The sequence below is a fragment of the Maniola hyperantus genome, chromosome 18 (assembly GCF_902806685.2).
Source record: "Maniola hyperantus chromosome 18, iAphHyp1.2, whole genome shotgun sequence".
Classification (NCBI taxonomy): domain Eukaryota; kingdom Metazoa; phylum Arthropoda; class Insecta; order Lepidoptera; family Nymphalidae; genus Maniola; species Maniola hyperantus.
This window is the reverse complement of record NC_048553.1, coordinates 10,196,188-10,213,402: the sequence shown is the minus strand read 5'-3', so window position 1 is coordinate 10,213,402 and position 17,215 is coordinate 10,196,188. Positions and strand designations below refer to the sequence as shown.

General features: G+C 38.4%; 2 protein-coding genes across 8 annotated transcripts in view; one reads left to right on the top strand and one right to left on the bottom strand.

The window, feature by feature from the left end:
* Window positions 1-13,345, top strand: part of puf (ubiquitinyl hydrolase 1 puf) — a 70,561-nt gene extending 57,216 nt beyond the window's left edge. For 4 of the 7 annotated variants that reach the window (XM_069504501.1, XM_069504499.1, XM_069504502.1 and 1 more), the window contains 9 exons: window positions 273-470; window positions 1,257-1,372; window positions 1,826-1,950; window positions 2,490-2,781; window positions 3,452-3,628; window positions 4,109-4,248; window positions 4,515-4,649; window positions 4,947-5,223; window positions 5,890-13,345. In XM_069504501.1, the coding sequence (XP_069360602.1) occupies window positions 273-470; window positions 1,257-1,372; window positions 1,826-1,950; window positions 2,490-2,781; window positions 3,452-3,628; window positions 4,109-4,248; window positions 4,515-4,649; window positions 4,947-5,223; window positions 5,890-6,095 (1,666 nt within the window). In that variant the 3' untranslated portion in view covers window positions 6,096-13,345. The remainder of the gene's footprint in view (window positions 1-272; window positions 471-1,256; window positions 1,373-1,825; window positions 1,951-2,489; window positions 2,782-3,451; window positions 3,629-4,108; window positions 4,249-4,514; window positions 4,650-4,946; window positions 5,224-5,889) is intronic. The other 3 variants (XM_034978354.2, XM_069504503.1, XM_069504500.1) reach the window with 1 other exon arrangement.
* A 2,106-nt stretch (window positions 13,346-15,451) lies between these two features.
* On the bottom strand, window positions 15,452-16,710 carry LOC117990571 (putative transferase CAF17 homolog, mitochondrial). Its single transcript, XM_034978031.2, has one exon. It carries the CDS (start codon window positions 16,628-16,630, stop codon window positions 15,602-15,604), a length of 1,029 nt encoding a protein of 342 aa, XP_034833922.1. The 5' UTR covers window positions 16,631-16,710; the 3' UTR covers window positions 15,452-15,601.
* Window positions 16,711-17,215: the final 505 nt, after the last annotated feature.

The window sequence follows — 17,215 nt, the reverse complement described above, 5'->3', positions numbered from 1 at the left end:
TGTGGATTTGAGTATTGGGTGCCACACGGGCACTGCGTTGCCGCTCGGGCAAAAATAATGGCGTTGCAACGCACCGCCCCTCCCCGCCTCGGCTCTTTGATCCGATGTCCGTTGCGCGTGCAGTGCGTCGCTGCACGTGCACGACGTCATAACGCATCGTGTGGCATGGTATAGCGATTTCTATGTAGGATGACGCAGCGGCAACGCTCTTGCGCCGCACCGCAAACGCAACACGTCGTGTGGCTTCACTCTAATACACTTTTGTGTTACAGAGCGGACCACGAAGACGGCGAAGTAGTGGCGTACAATCGCGCGATGCTACCGCCGTACTACGCGCTGCTGCGGCTCTGCTGCAGGCGCTCCGCCGCCTTCGCGCGCTCCCTGGCGCAGCACCAGAACATACACTGGGCCTTCCGCAACATCGCGCCGCACGCGCATCTCTACCCGGGCGCCGCGGACGAGCTGCTTAGGTAACTTAACTTAGGAAATACGGTTCACTAATGATTAACAAAAAACGTATAACAAATGATCATTTCACCAAAACCGCAAACATATCATTTCACAAAAGATCATTTGACAAAATATATTCTATTAACAGGCCTGACTGTGTGACTGTTACACCGATATGGTCCATTCCTCACTTGATCTATTCAACCTAGAAATTTTTATTTATTTTATTTTTATTTATTTTATAACTAATTAGAACGGCAGTGCCACTTACACTAACTGGATGATTAATAATAAATTTAAATACAAATAAAGGTACAAAAAAACAGACAAACTATAAAACGATAAAACATTAAAGGAATGTACGCTGAGAACATTGAATGACATATTCATGCAATGTTCTCCGCGTACTTCAGAAACTCCCGAATCAAAATTGTACACTCGTCATTAAATGGGTCCCATTGAGCATTATTGTCCAAATGAACGCGGTATAGGTGACGTAGTTCTAGCAACAGTGCGATGATGTGGGACCACGAAAAGTTTATTTTTTCGTGGACGAAGATTACTGTTACATTTAGGGACTAGTATACGACACAGTTCAAGTCAAGTCAAGTCAAATGATTTATTCAAAATAGGTAATAAATAGTTGGTCATGAAGGTCTGGAGCATTGACATCTCCTCGCAAAATTCGACACATAATTATCAGATGTAGTTCGCAACAGGTCGACATGAACTGCTCGCACTTGACCGGTTTTTTGTGGTCTTTGACTGTATCCTTCAGGAAGTGCTTGACAGTCTGTCTGTTACAGGCTAGCACGTATACTGGCGGCACGGGGCGGGGCTGGCGCGTCGAGCGGCACGGAGGGCACGGACGCGCGGGAGGCCGCCGCGTTTCGCCGGAGCACGCTCTCCGCATATTTACAGGGTATGTCATCGTCACGTTTTGTAGTACTTGTACACATTCCTGTTTTGCTATGTCTGTTTGGTAATATAATATGCTTAGTAGTAAATCAAAGTCGAAAATAGGTACCATTGTACACGTTTTAATTGTCAATGATTTGATTTGTAAGATAATGACGACATGGTGATAATGAATTAGGTTAACCTAAAACTAAAGCTATGAGGGTTCCAAACGCTTCCAGGTCTAAGAAGAGCCCATAAAAAATTTAGCCGGATATTCCTTATATTATCACCACTTCACAAAATCACATAAACTCATTAGAACTATCAAATCTGTTATGCAACTCATTCCCAAGATTTCTTATCATTCAAATAATCCTTTACACCGCTCGCAAAACGTCGACACCATGTTCTAATGATACGCAGGTGTGGATCAGCCTTTGCTTTGTGGAGCTATAGATAGTGAATTAAGAGATAGTGTTTGCAGGTCTGAACGGACGCACATGCTGGACGACGCTCATATCCGCGTTCTGCACGCTTGTCGAGAACGAGGACGACAGGCTCTACGTGGTCTATAACGGGGGACTGCAGATGACCTTTGAAGTGAGTTTTCATCATCATCATCATCATCATCATCATCATCATCATCATAATAATAATAATAATAATAATAAACCCATCGTCGGCTCACGCACGGGTTGCCTCTCAGAGTGAAAAGGAGTTTTTTTTTCACTAAATAAATATTATGATCGTGGTTATGATAACCGTAAGAAACAGTTTTATATTGTAGAATTTATTATATTCAGACTAACATATTATGTGTAGAATAAGATGCCACTAAATGCCTAAATAGCCTAAAAAATAATCGACTTAGAAATATTGAACTCTTATATAGTAATTAGCAATCCTTATGGCCGCTTTTAACATAGTTGTTTCAAAAAATCAAGATCGGTTATCAGTGGCACGTAGCCCCTCGCACATATAACTTACTATGCTCGTGCTAAGTTCGAGCTCGTTGATTGGTCGGTTGCTTTCGCGGCATGGCTTACAGGGGCCATAAAGATTGCTTTTCTGAGGGATGAACACTGAAAAGTTAATTAAAGATTGTACAAAGTTTAATAATTTTTCTGTCACTTTCATAGGCGCTGCACAGTCTCCACGCGGTGTACGTAGAGGGCGGTGCGAGCGTGGGTGCCGTGGGCGGAGTGGGCGCGGGCGTGGGCGTCGGCGTGGGCGGCGGGGCGGTTCGCGCGGAGTTAGTAGCTGCGTTAAGATGGGCGCGGGCGCTATGCCGTACTTTGAGGCTGCGAAGAGACGCAAAGGAAGCGCGAGCGTTGTTACTCGCGTGCAAGGACTGGCCCGAGTGCGCGCGGCGGTTGCTCACGCTGCTTAATTTGCATCAGAGGACGCCTCGGTTACCTCACGCAGCGCTCGGTAAGTTTCTTTCTTTTGGTGAAAATCTACTCCATACCCGTTTTTTTACGTCAAAAATTAAGATTATAATGGCCCCGATTCTCTAGTCTCTCTCTAAACTAAATTTAGAGTATCTGCATCCATGTCTTTTTACTAATGCTAAAAAAGGAACGGAACATGACTTTCACATTTAAAGACTCTAAATTTTAGTGCACAATACAAATTTAAACAGTAGGTTCGCGAGTGCGTGCTAAAATCACGGGTTTTACCATCTAAAAATTAAATTTAGAAATGTCAAACTGCTTCTGTCCTTTTCATATTACAATAGTAAGAAGAGGGTGCGAATACTCTAAAATTAGGTTGTGCTTAGAATCGGTGCCATTATGCTCCTAAGTTCTCCGTCACTGTTTTTTCCCTATAGCATAAACTTCAATTATGAGGGGAGGGCATTTTATCAAAAAAAAAATTGCTATATTAATATGTTGTACAAGACATGTTATTAACACGATTAATTGTTTGGCAAATATTATTTTATGACATGAAAATTGATCTGGTAATACGTTTTGTCGAGTGAATTATGTAGAACCAGAAGGTTTATAACGATGATTAAATGATTCATAATTTTGCCAAACATTGTTTTGTGGAATGAAACTTTGTTATTTGGGAATTGATCGGTCACCTTGGTAAACAGGTGTGGTGCGTGAGTTGGTGCTGATCGGCGGCTGTGCGGCACTAGGTGCGTTAGTACCGTTAGCTGCGGGCGCGCACGCGGCCGCTCGCGCTGCCTCACGTCCGCGCGCACGCACGTCGCACGGACACCCGCACTCGCCGCGGCCGGCGCTCTACAGACCCTATCACAAGTTTATTGGTGAGTGTTTCTTTAGATCATTTTTTTAGGCCATACTGAGTAATTTTAGGTCATCCTAATAAACAAGATTGCGGGGATGCTATAGTGTGGGACTGGGTGCGCTAGTGTTGTTCGCTGTGAGCTCGCTTGCCTCTGTGCACCCGCACCCTGTAGTAGGTTTTTAAAAATCCCGTGGGAACTCTTTGATTTTCCGGGATAAAAAGTAGCCTATGTCACTCTCCAGGTCTTAAACTATACCCATGCAAAATATCACGTCGATCTGTTGCTCCGTTGCGACTTGATTGAAGGACAAACCAACGAACCAATAAACCAACAAACAAACACTTGCGCATTTATAATAAGGGTACTGTGATACCGGCCAACTTGTCCCATTGTCTTTTAATTTACAAAAATGCACGAGTGACTCGTACCTACATACTGTATATTATGAAATGTTATAAGGCCAAAAGTGACGTGTTTAAAAACCTATATTGATTACAGACACGTGTTGTCGCGTGGCGCGCAGTCAGCGGTGTATGTCAGAGCAATTAGTGCTCCTGTCGGCTCTGTGCGCGCTGGAGGCAGTGCCGCTGAGGTTCAACTACTTCGCGGCCTTCTGGAGAGACGTGGCTGCTTCACCGGTAAGCCGTCGGCCTTTCGGAATTCAGTCCACTTCTCAACCGTGGAGTTGTTGAGGCTCAAATTACTTTAATTAAAAGATGCGTATTCTCTAAATTTAGTTTAGAGAAAACATCAGAATCGACGCCATTGTGGCTAATTTTGTGGTGTCCACTCTCTAAACTAAGCTAACTTAACAGGACTAAATCTTGTGTTATCCCTTTCCTAATAGGCCCAGTGGCCTACATTTAGACCTGTCAGTTTAGTAATTTGGAATTTTAATTTTCAGGCGGACGCAAAGTTAGAAGAGATGCTGTTGGAATGCAGCGTGGTATCAGAGTACGTGGATGCAGTGCTGTTGGACGAGCGGGAATCTCTGGCCGACCCCGCCATCTACGAGTTCATGCAACATTATTATCCAAAGGTATTCCGATCATAGCTACTAGTGAATGAGTTATAAAATATTTTGGTTTTTGTATTTTTTTTTGACCATTTAGGTACAAGAGAATCACACTCAAAATTTTGAACTGTTTCCTAAAGTTATTGGGGCTTAGTATCTTAGTGCCCCGTAGTTGCATAACTGGTCCATTTGGATTCACCATCCCTTGTGTTTAGGTACCGCTAGGAACAACCCACAGCCTCCTATGGCCCCACTAACGCCTTGACGCCCTAAAAATTATTTATCTTTGATCCTTGTTCTTTTGTCTTTCTCTCCAAACAGTTGGGAACAGGTTCGAGTCCAAACGCGACAAGCGTGTCCGGAGTCGCGGGCGGCTCTGGGACATCCGGCGCCGTGATGGGAGGCTCTCGCGCGGCTGAGGCGCTCGCGGACGAGATAGCGGGCAGCGCGACAGTCGCGTCGCTGGTCACGCTGCTGGGGAACACGCGCGCGTTGCTACTGCTCGCGGAGAGAGCGCGACCGACACAGGGCTCGCCGCTCGCGCGCGCCTTGCAGCGAGCGGCCGCGGCGCTTCATCAGAGACTGCTCAGGCCCTCTGGTAAGTGTGTTAGTGAGAAGAGTAGCGTGCAGCGCGACTGTCGCGTCGCTGGCCACGCTGCTGGGGAACACGCGTGTATTGCTGTTGTAGTAAGACCACAGTATATTTTCCGAGGTGCTCGCGACAAGATAAGATAGCGGACAGCGAGACAGTCGCGTCGCTGCGCCCGCAAAATGTATTAAAAGTTTCGAGCTAGTATTCTGTTATTTCTTACTTGCTGATGCCCGCGACTTCGTACGCGTCGATTTAGGTTTTTAAAAATCCTGTGGGAACTCTTCAATTATCTGGGAGAAAAAGTAGCCTATGTCCTTCCTCGGGATGTAAGCTATCTCTGTACCAAATTTCGTCAAAATCGGTTGAACGGTTGAGCCGTGAAAAGCTAGCAGACAGACAGACAGACACACTTTCGCATTTATAATATTAGTATGGATTACTATTAGTATTACTAGTAACCTATTGGTTACAATCGGATTAATACAAATATTTTCGATACGAACAGTGTCCGTTTTTCTAGCATTTTTTATACAAATAAACTTTAAAAAAATACAAAATTTATATTCTAAGCAATAGTTCTGTATAATTGCTTAACGAAGTTAAGCTTCTTTCTCCTAAGCCCTTTACTTTTTACTAAACTTTTCCAAATTAAAATTGCGAATTATTCTGCAGAAGAGGAGACAGGTGAAGCGGAAACGGGCGGATCACCGAGCGAGACCCGATGTCCGTCCGCAGAAGGCAGTGAAGCGGACGAACCTATAGAGGAGTCTGATGAGTCCGGCTCCGAAACCCCGGCGCCTTCGCCCCCCGCGGACCTACTGCCGTTATTATCACACGCGTTACGGCGCCTACACCAGTTGCAGCCGCCTGACGACTGAGCGAGACAGCAATACCCACCATAGAGTAAGGACCTGCCCGCGAACTTTCTGCTAAAATCGTATAAAATTGTATGAAGCATGCCAAGCGTTACTGTAGTCTGTGGCCGTTGATTTCGCGCGTCATCGTGCCGTTAAATTTCTTAGGTAATCTGTGGTAGGTACCGAAAAACTTAACGCTTGTAAAGAACAGATAACATAAATGTCTCTTAAAATGTTTCATTTTAATAACCGTGTGTAAAGAACTATTACAAAATATTTCTTTACATTTGATAAATAAACACTAATAATAAAGTGATAATAATATTGATTTAAAATGATTTTTCTATCGGAAAGAAAATCGTGGGGATGTTGATGCTAATTTAGTCGCAATCTATCCACGATAAGAAGAGTACAGCGCTCTCCCTTTCAAAAAAAACATCCGATATTCAATTCCAAAATGTTTTCAGAAAACATTCGAAATTCAATTAGAAAACATAATTACGTTTGTGATTGGTTGGTGACTCAAAATGGTTAGTGCCCACTGAGATTTTTGTCTCTATTATTTGTATGGAATTACGTAGAGAGAGTTTTATAGTATACTAACTTTTATCCGCGGATAACGTATAATTGCCACAGAACTGCAAATACAGGGTGTAACCAGAACGCTAGCAACAATTTAGCGTTATTGTTATACTACATAAACACAATCCAATACCAATAACCATTTGCCTCATTTTGTAGTTTTAGTGATTTAGTATTTTTCAAATCCGCAATGTATAGCGTGCAAAACTCGGGTCAATGCCCCGCTTACGACGCGGCATGGACTGCGAGTGACCTACTAACGTAATCTTCGTTGACCTCTGGCGTCAGTCAGATGTTTTATTTGCAATGTATCGTAAACTTTTACAAAATAATAGGATTTATTTATTTATTTTTTCGCGGGTTTTTTATGGTATCATATAAGTAGTTATCAGTACTATCACCTGTCTTCGTTTTTACCAGCGTTCTGGTTACACCCCGTATAACACTACTTTTACATATTATGTCAATTTAGCAGAAATTAGAAACAACGGAAATTGGCACTAACCAAACATTTTCAAAAGTGTCTCGTTGTCCGTCAAAGATGTATTAGAAAGTAGTTATTTACGGTTTCTAATTTCTATATTATACTAAGAATTCTCGGAAAACATATCAGACACCCAAAAAAAGCCAAAAGGTACATTTGATTTGTTTTTTGAGACCCATTTATAGGTGGCTCAAGTTGTAGTTTTTATAGAAAAAAAAATTGGTTAACTGCGTCTTTTCGTTCACTTTATGTAATAAAAATAATAATATAATATTATGTTTGGTAAGGATGTGTATGTAATTATTTTATTTATAACAACTATTTTTAGATTTAGGTACTAGCTTAATTCCTAAACTGTGTTAGTGCATTAAGACTATGAGTATAATGGCATAACAGCACGCTATAAAACAAGATTTTATAATATGTTTAGTAGATTTTTAGTTTTTTCATGATAATAAATAATAATTATATAACAATTTTCAACAATGTTAAGTTATGGAACTAAAGTTTTATAACATGTTACATAATCTTCACATCTTAACTCCCTAAAGCGAATTTACATTAGGCCAGTGACTTCAATATCAAAAGTGATCAATGCTCTTTCGGCACTGATATCATGTAAATTGATTTCAAGTTACTAATTCAATAACTTATTTTAAGCCGGGGATATATATGGAGTCATTAAAGACGCCATAGTTGAGCCATTACAAAGTGCGAACTGAGTCATAAATCATTTTTATCGGACCTCTCGCTTGCTTTTGCAGACTTTTTGGAACTGGAACCTGATGTTCTGGTCTTGTGTTTATCAGTAAAAAAGGATTTGTCGATAGTCGATAACAGGTTATACAATCCTGCTACCTGCATCCGAACGGCATCACTTTCTCGATAACGACTTCTGCAACATTCTCACAACTCTATGTTCGTCATGATTTATGACATAGTTTGCACGTTTGTAATGGCTCAACTGTAATAAATAACTGACTTAGTATAAATCTGCCGTAGTTATTTTAAAAGATCGCTTGGTATGTCAAATACATTTAATAATACAACATCAAGTACTTTGAACTGTTATTTAAAGAGTTATATTATAGTTTTTGTATCATAAATTATTGGTTGTTAGATGAAACAAGTCTAAATCCTCTACCTGTGTTGTAAAGAGATGTTAGAGTAAAAACACAGGTTTTAGATTTACTATACTTTTGTTTCAATGGCTACTCAGTTGCTGTAATAATAGATTAAAAGTAAAATTAATAAAATTTAAAAGTTTTAATAATGTCGTAATGATTATTATTATTATTATTAATTATATTATTATTTTATTAATAATATTAATTATTGATTAATTAATTAAACTAGCTGATACCCGTGACTTCGTCCGCATGGATTGGGGTTTTAAAATGTCTCTCTCTCTTTGGTTTTCGGGATACAAATTGGCCTCATGCAATTCTACAGGTCTTTAACTATACCCACGCAAAAAAATCACACTGATCCGTAGCTCCTTTACGACGTGACTGAATGACAAACCGATAAATCAGTAAACCAACAAACACTTTCCCATTTGGGCATATAATATGGGTAGTGATATTATTTGTACCTAATAATATATTCATTCGTTTAAAAATTCTATCGGTATTTTTTTGCATGCATGTCTGAATTGCTCCTATGTTGATTATTAGTATCGCAAACGTAAGACAAGCAGCCTAATAAGTTACATCTCATCAACATTGATAGAATTAGAAGTGTCGAATCGAAACATCGTCCGAGTAAAATGTACCTAAATGGCCCTTGATTTAAAGTCGAAAATTCAGTACTCCTTTTTAATTTGCATTTCTTTGTATATGTTATGGCCGTTAGATGTATCGTCGAAGTTGAGCTTCAAAACAAGGCAGTTAAGGTCCATTTTACTTTAACGCTGAAGTGGTTGGTGAGATAAAAAATCTTATACTGAATAAACGTTTCAGTTAAGACTTTATGGTATTTACTATTTAATTATGGGTCTTGTTTTTTGTATTTTTTATATAGAATGTTTGAATGTTTAATTAAGCTTGCTTGTATGATTGATTTAGGCCAATGCTTCTCAAATAGTGGTACACATACATACAAGACAGATCTATTTTCAAACTGAACAAAAATTATTTCAATACTATAAAATTATGCAATATATAGTATTAGTATTTTCATAACTATTTAAGTAAAAGAACGACGTCTTAGCAAAAAATTCTATGGGATGCGCCATTCTGAAAAATAGCAGCTTGTAGGTAATTTTAAAGTGTGTTTCATTTTTTGTAAGCAGTGTAGATGTGTGTGAATCAAGACAGGTATAGTGTGAGAGGGAAAGGACATGATTGCCACCGCCATTTAAGATTCGTTACTACTTATTATTTATTGGCACGGGTTAATTTATGGGCGCGAAAGTTATATTTGATTTATTAAATTTATTTACTATTTTCCTTCAATTTAAAAATTTAACATAATATAATTTAGAAACTAATAAAAAAATAACAACGAATTATAGCTTTGATTAAATTATTACAAATTCTTATCTATTTTTTCATGTTTAAATTTTGTTAATTTGTACTTGCAAACTATTTGGGAACCATTGTTTTTATTTTTTGACATACAAATTGTTTTGAGTGTTGTATAATACATATTATAAGTTAATAATAAATGTTTTAGTTACCCCCATAACCCCAAGAAGTATTTTTTGAAATATATCCAATCCATTACTGAATTCAATTGTAATAGGTAATAGTAATTGTAATTGTATATGTATTGTATAAACTCTAAACTGTTTAATAAGAAGATGTTTTTTTTAATAAGTGGCCATTACAGCTAATCGCACATTAATCCACACGGAATAACGAATCGAAACGAAATGACGCTAATCATTCCATCTCGCTCACACTATACACTGGCATAGTGTGTAAGTAGGAGGAAGAGTAACGTCGCCATTTTTGAATCGTTTCCTTATTATCACGAGTCATACCATACACGCACAGTGTGCCCTCGATAAAGTGTCGACCCCCGAAAGGGGGTGAAACTAGACCATATCTACAAAAAATAGAAAAAAAATGAAATTTTATACAGTCGTAATGCACCTTAAAATGCGCGAGTCACACGAAGGGTTCCGTACTACCATCGTACACTTTTAATTTTTTTGTGATGCATGTAATCACTTTCACTGTTTTCGGATTTTTCCCTTTACTTGTGCTATACAACTTTGCTACCTGCCAAACCTGCCTTTCATTATATTAGGTCCAAATAGTCCCTATAGGTTTTGATTCCCATATTGACTAGTCTTGACAGACATGACAGACATACAACGAAGTGATCCTATAAGGGTTCCTTTTTTCTCTGCAGATACGGAACCCTAAACATTCTAACTTTGTGAGATTATGCTTCGTAATTTTTCACAGGCTAGTATCAGTAAGTTTGCAAGTGTTACTTTCAAACACAGGAAACACAGGAAAGGCCTTTCACGTGACTTTTACATTGTATCTGTGAAATAGTCCATTTCTGGTTATCACGAATAGCGTGACGGTATTTGGAACGCGTGCTTAGGAGTGTATGTCCCCTTGTCTAGGGCTAAATTAGTTGCGTTTGATATTCGATGTTAATGTGCGTTCAGCTTTATTGATTTTAGAGACTTGAAACTTGGTTATCGAGGATGTATTTGCGCTAAAACAACAACTTACTAAGCATTTTTGATAAATAGAATATTATTGTAGAAAATATTGATCGATATTTTATACGCGAGGCAGGTCATGTATCTTCTATTATGTCGACAAAATTATTTTATTATGTTTCGGCTGTGAGAAAATTATTAGTTTAGAATTTGATTACTGAATCTGCAAAATTTTTGATCCCTATTCACTTAAGGGCTCTATGCACGGTCGAACTATGAATCTATACGGATAGAGCCCTTCTAATACTTATATATCTACTTATCGCTATCCCACTTCGACTAACAAATCAGAGCGCGAGATCGACTAGTGGAATAGTGATAAGTAGGTATTTACGTCAAGTATTAGAGGACTGCTCTATGTGACAGTTTCTCTCCGCGTCGTGTCCTTTTCTAAGGGTCGAGACCCCTTTCCATTAATCACTCATAATGGTAGAAGTTTTCTTGGGATAATAATGTGGTGGGTTCTCAGATGACTCTTTAGACAAATTCAAATAAATAAGGTCTTGTTTGTGTGGATTTGCATGACAAGTGAACATGCGTTAAAATAAAAATTATTATTTTAATTGATCCAACCTCAATTATCAGAAAGTTTGAACGTGTGTAGGGCCCTTAATACCCCAGTTAAATGAAACTTGAACCACAATTTTATACCTATTGTAAGTGAACACCCGTCCAAAGTCCACCTTTTTGTTTTTCATTATCTATTTTTTACGGATCTATGTATTCTTGGCCAGTACGAATTTTAGATATATGTAATATACTAATACTGTACCTAATCATGAAAAGGGTTTCAATTTCGATGAGGACACGCTTTTCGTATAGCGTTACAGTGAAGAAACTAATCAAAAAGAGCGACGTTAATCACTCTATCTCACTTTCACAGTATAACTGTGTATAGTGTGTGAATGAGACAGAATGATTAGCGCCGCTTCGTTTCGATTCGTTTCTTTAATGAAATATTTGCCCTATTTACATTGAGATGTGGATTATAACCCTTGGTCTTCAATATTGAATAATGTTTGATTATTCACTGGACTTTTAACTGATGAGCGAAAGAGATAGATTCACTTTCAAGACTGTCTTTAGTAGCAAATGGATTTAAATTCAAACTCTAGTAGAATGTATGATGAAAGATTAATCGTCTCAATACTCCACGTTTTAAAGTCGTAATATAAATGCAGGGCATTATTTTATATCGTGAAAAACTTTACCATAAGATTTGTATCTGGACTTACTTGTTAATAAAAATTATTCTCATTTAAGATTGATCTAAATAAATCCACTTATTATGAAAGATTCAGAGAACTACGTATGTAGGCATGATGTAATAATTTTTATTTTTATGTAATCGCTAGCATATTTAACTATAATAATAGAAAAAAATAGCACACTGCCCAGTTTAATATACACAAATAAATGTAAGGTGTCTTTAGTCTTACCGATGCATTGTTAAAATTAAGCGTAGATTGAAAATTTGACTCTCGGATATCCATTTTATATATTAATAAATAGTTATAGTACCTACCCATCATAAAAGTTGTTCTTTCATAGTTTCACTTGGGACTAATGTAGTGCGGAAATATGGCGTTTTACGTTTACTTAGTGCAGTTGCACTAAATAAAGGTTGGTTGCTATGTCCGGTTGACGAGGTATGTGACGAGCGAAAAAATGCTCTTGGATGGCGTCTAATTCGCGTCGATTGAGGCTGAACATTTTAATATGAAATATTGAAGCGAAATTCTGCGGAATTCGCCTATTTTTGTCCCTAACCAAGAAGAGTGTACTAAAATCAAAACCTCCAAAATAAGTACGTCTGGAATATTCAACACACAACAATAGTTAACTAGGGAACACAGGAAGCAATAATTTGTCTCTGTAATCTGTATATTACTTATTGTGTAATTGCTGTTAACGGTTGATAAACTTTTCAATGCTATTGTTTTTAATAATGTACTTTGTTGTTTGAGGAATGCAGTCACTTTCTAAAAGCGATATGATGTATTGTGGTGCTAGCAAACTGGACCAGTGCCCTGAGTATAACTTTTCAAGTAGAAAAACGTGACACCCGCGTTGAGTTAGCGCTGCCGCCCACTGGCCTACTAGTGGCGGCCACTAAACGCGACGTGGCTTGATGCGGCCACCAGATTTTCCCTTTCGTCACGCTCTTAACTTGACTAAGACTTCGGGTGACTGGCGATCGAGACAAAATATGTATAATTAATTTTGTCATTTTAGAGCTTATTAATATATATACCTTAAATATTAATTACTATAATAATAATAACATGCTGTAATTATAATTTTAAGTATGTAAGTATTTTAAGTTTCTGATGATTTGTGGTGATGTTGGCTGCTTTTTTGAATAACTGAATATGTGTAATTAATTATACTTACATTAAAGTGATCGAAATGAGAGTTTCGTTCGGAGTAATCTGTGTTATTGAATTATTTGTGAAAATTGGTAAAAAAATACTGTGAATCGGACTGAAAAGCCAAAGTAAACAGTATTTTGTAAAATAGTGTTTTTTATTTCATTTAAACCATCACTTTACCCTTATCATTTTGATTTGATGACCCATGTGGCATAGTGGTTCAAATGAGAGCCTGAAATTTATCTCAAATATTAGGTTCGATTCCTAGTTAGGTCACCTTACATAATTTGTAGTGACGACCTCTATGGCACAGTGGCAAAAAGTAATCTCACGAGAACTTTCGGGATCGATTCCCGATTAGGTCAATTTATAATTGGAATTAGATTAGGACTTCTAGGTGTACCACTTGACTGAGACAGTTCGTGAGGTAGGGCGCAGGTTGCGGGAGGGTGAGGCGACCTTGAATTCGTGATTTTTACGTCAATTATCAACCCTCCCGCAACCCGCACCCTACCTCACGAGCCGTTTCAGTGAAACGGTTTACCTACGTATAGTTCACTAGCTTATGCTCGCGACTTCGTCCGCGTGGACTACAAAATTTCAAAACCCTATTTCACCCCCTTAGGAGTTGAATTTTCAAAAATCCTTTCTTAGCGGATGCCTACGTCATAATAGCTATCTGCATGCCAAATTTCAGCCCGATCCGTCCAGTATTTTGAGCTGTGCGTTGATAGATCAGTCATTCAGTCAGTCAGTCAGTCAGTCAGTCAGTCACCTTTTCCTTTTATATATATATAGATTATAGATTACAACTGAAATAATGATAAAATAATTTTAATTAAGTTTTAATTTACTAGTTAGTTCAGTTGGAAACTTATCTATTGAATTACGTACACATTCTAAACAATAGATTTTTAGGTAAAAGATGCTGCACTGCTTACTTATACAAACAGTTTTCTGGCACATATCACAATCCGCCCCTAAAACTAATATCTCTCCTTTCCCTGGGGGGCTGAACGGATCCTTCATCACATAGCTGGGGTATTTGAGTTCTATTTTCCGTGAGAATGGTGGACTCGCACCTTTATAGTGAGCCTCTTCAGTCATGTCACAGGAAGAACATTTGAAACTATACGTCTCTGGAGTATTTTCATCTTTTGGCTGTGGTTTATCCATTTAACTGAAAAATGATAAGAATATTTTAATTCTAGGTACAAATGATTTTTTGTGTGATGAGCTGTGATAGCCTAGTGGTTAGGACATCCGCCTTCTAATCGGAGGTCGGCGGTTTGTACCGGGCATGCACCCCTAACTTTTCGGAGTTATGTGCGTTTTAATTAATTAAATATCACTTACTTTAACGGTGAAGGAAAACATCGTGACGAAACCTGCATGCCTGAGAGTTCTCTATAATGTTCACAAATCTGTGTGAAGTCTATCCGCACATGCCAGCGTGGTAGACTATGGCCAAAACCCTGTCTCACTCTGAGAGTTGACCTGTGCTCTGTAGTGAGCCCGTGATGGGTTGATCATGATGAATGATTTTTTAACTTTCATTCAGTTACGTTTACTGAGCCTCCTACAGAACTCTGCAAGGAAGAAAAAACGTATAGCGCTCTATGGATGAAAACGGGCGTGCGGTGGGCGCTTGTTGTATTTCGTTTCATAGAGCGCCACATTCCCGTCCGCGCGCCCGGGGCGCTTGCTAAATCAAGTCCCTAATCGCTGTCTGATTTTTAGCAACTTAAGACGTAAGTCACACCGACAGCTGAGCTGAATTTAAACTTAGCTTTCTTCTTATTTTGCTTATTTACTAGCTTATTTTTTTTATAAAGTTGGTGATGCATAGTACCTAAGCCCAGGCGCAGCGCGTCCACTGTATTTTAGAATCTAAGAATGGATTTATTAGCTGATCCAACACTATTCAATATTTACAAAAAAACACATTAAAATTTTGTTCTCAGTTCAGTAAAGCAAAGTACATATTCCTGAGTATAGGTAGTTATCAAATACTCCTTCACTCCATTGCATCTTTTGGTGCAGGCCTCTAAGCTTCCCAATGTTAATGACTTGAATTCCACAACAACTTGCAAGTGGATCAAAGCTAGTTGCAAATTAGTTTAAGATCCTTATTTATTATTATTAGTGATTTTATCAATCGGCAGATAAACAAAAAAATATATTTAACTTGTTTATTGCAGTTTAAATAGGTAGCTAAGTATAAAAGATATTTGTTATTAATTAAAATCACACATCAAGATAGTAATCAATATTGAGATTTATTAAATAAGTTCAACAAAAGAAATTCATTATTTCAATGATATATTTACAACAAATTACAAGGCCACATAAATATGTATGCTTCTAATAAAAAAATTCATATTTAATAACAATAAGTTATTGTTTATTCAGGTTTATGAAGTTCCTTCGGAGCTTCAATGGGCCACCAGGTAGGTTTTACTGCCTCTGCTGAATAATTGCCAACACTTAAAATCTTTGCATCCAGAGCCTCTTTGATTCTAATCAGTCCTAATCCATAATTGTTCACAACACCTTTTAATTTCCCCAAATTACTCTTGGGATTATTACTAGCTGAGATTACAGAATCCCTTTCTATGTTTCTTGATATAGTTTCATAGAATTTAAGAGGCATTATCCGTTTACGAACAACTCCAGTGTGGTGAACTCTCGCTGTGAGCTCCTGGCCTATGTAACAGCCTTTGTGGAAGCTCACTCCATGGAGGTAGTCACAGTTAGCCTCTAGTGGAAAACTTGTGCCTGGTGGCAAGTCATCTGCTCCTTCACTGACTCCTAGTTTATACCTCAAATACTTGTAACCGTCTTCATTTCTCTCTGACACAATAATATCTTTGCCAACAGTTTGAGCCACCTCCGAATCTTTAATGTCTATGTAGGATATTACTCTGTATCCTAGCTCACTGAGGCGAGGATCTTTGTATACATTTATTTTACTATCCATAACAGAGTTAAAATGATCAGGATTTGGTGCATTTAGAGAAGTCAAAGCGAACAATGAATAATCCTTATTAACATCTTTAATGTCCACTTTTCTTTTCAATTTGTAAATTTTAAGATGTCTTTGTAGCACACTGATTAGTTGTCTATCGCATTCAATCAAAAAGGAGTCTTCTTTGTCCCATTTGTATATGATTGTGTCATACATGACTCTACCTTTGTTGTTGAGGAACATAGCGTACATGGACCTGGCGCCTTCCTCGAAATGTTTCATATCGTTCGTGACGAGACCTTGTAGGAACACCGAAGCATCTTCACCCGCCACTTTCAGCAAACCACGACTTCGAAGAGGATACAATACATTCGAAGAAACTGATGTTTCGTTATGCACGTAGCGTACGAATTTATTGATTGCATAAGGCTTGTAAAATAGTCTATTTACCTGGTAAAATATCATTCTATTCCGTTGATAAACCTATTTTATAATAAGTTTTTATTCCGAAATATTTTTACCCATTTCAAAAACAATATTTAGTAAATAGATGTTTGTCAAAGTCAAATTGTCATTTGTTGTCAATGTGACATTGACTTATCGATGCGTTCAAGACAAGACGTTGGTTATAACTTTTATTTCCATTTTTTTAATGAAAATTTTACAATGAAACTCCGATAATTAACTACTACACAAATCATGCCCGCGTGGGATGGTGCCAAGAATACTGGCTGTATTTCCGCGCTGGATTTCGTGTGTCCGCGTGAATTTAAGTTTTTCCTAAACCCCGTAGGAACTTCTTGATTTTCGAGATGAAGAGCTATAATTTATTGGTTTTCTGTGCCTTTCGTCAACGTCAACAGTTCAACGGTTGAACTGAAATGGTTCACGCGAAAGATCGAGATGGCAATCAGAGTATGAAGCGGGGGGATGCCCCGCACCCGTACATCACCCACGCTCACCCGCACCGGGTTAGTGCGGAGGCTGTGCGGGTGTACGGGGCGTTCCCTCTTCGACTGCCATCTCGACCTGCCTCGCACTATACATACA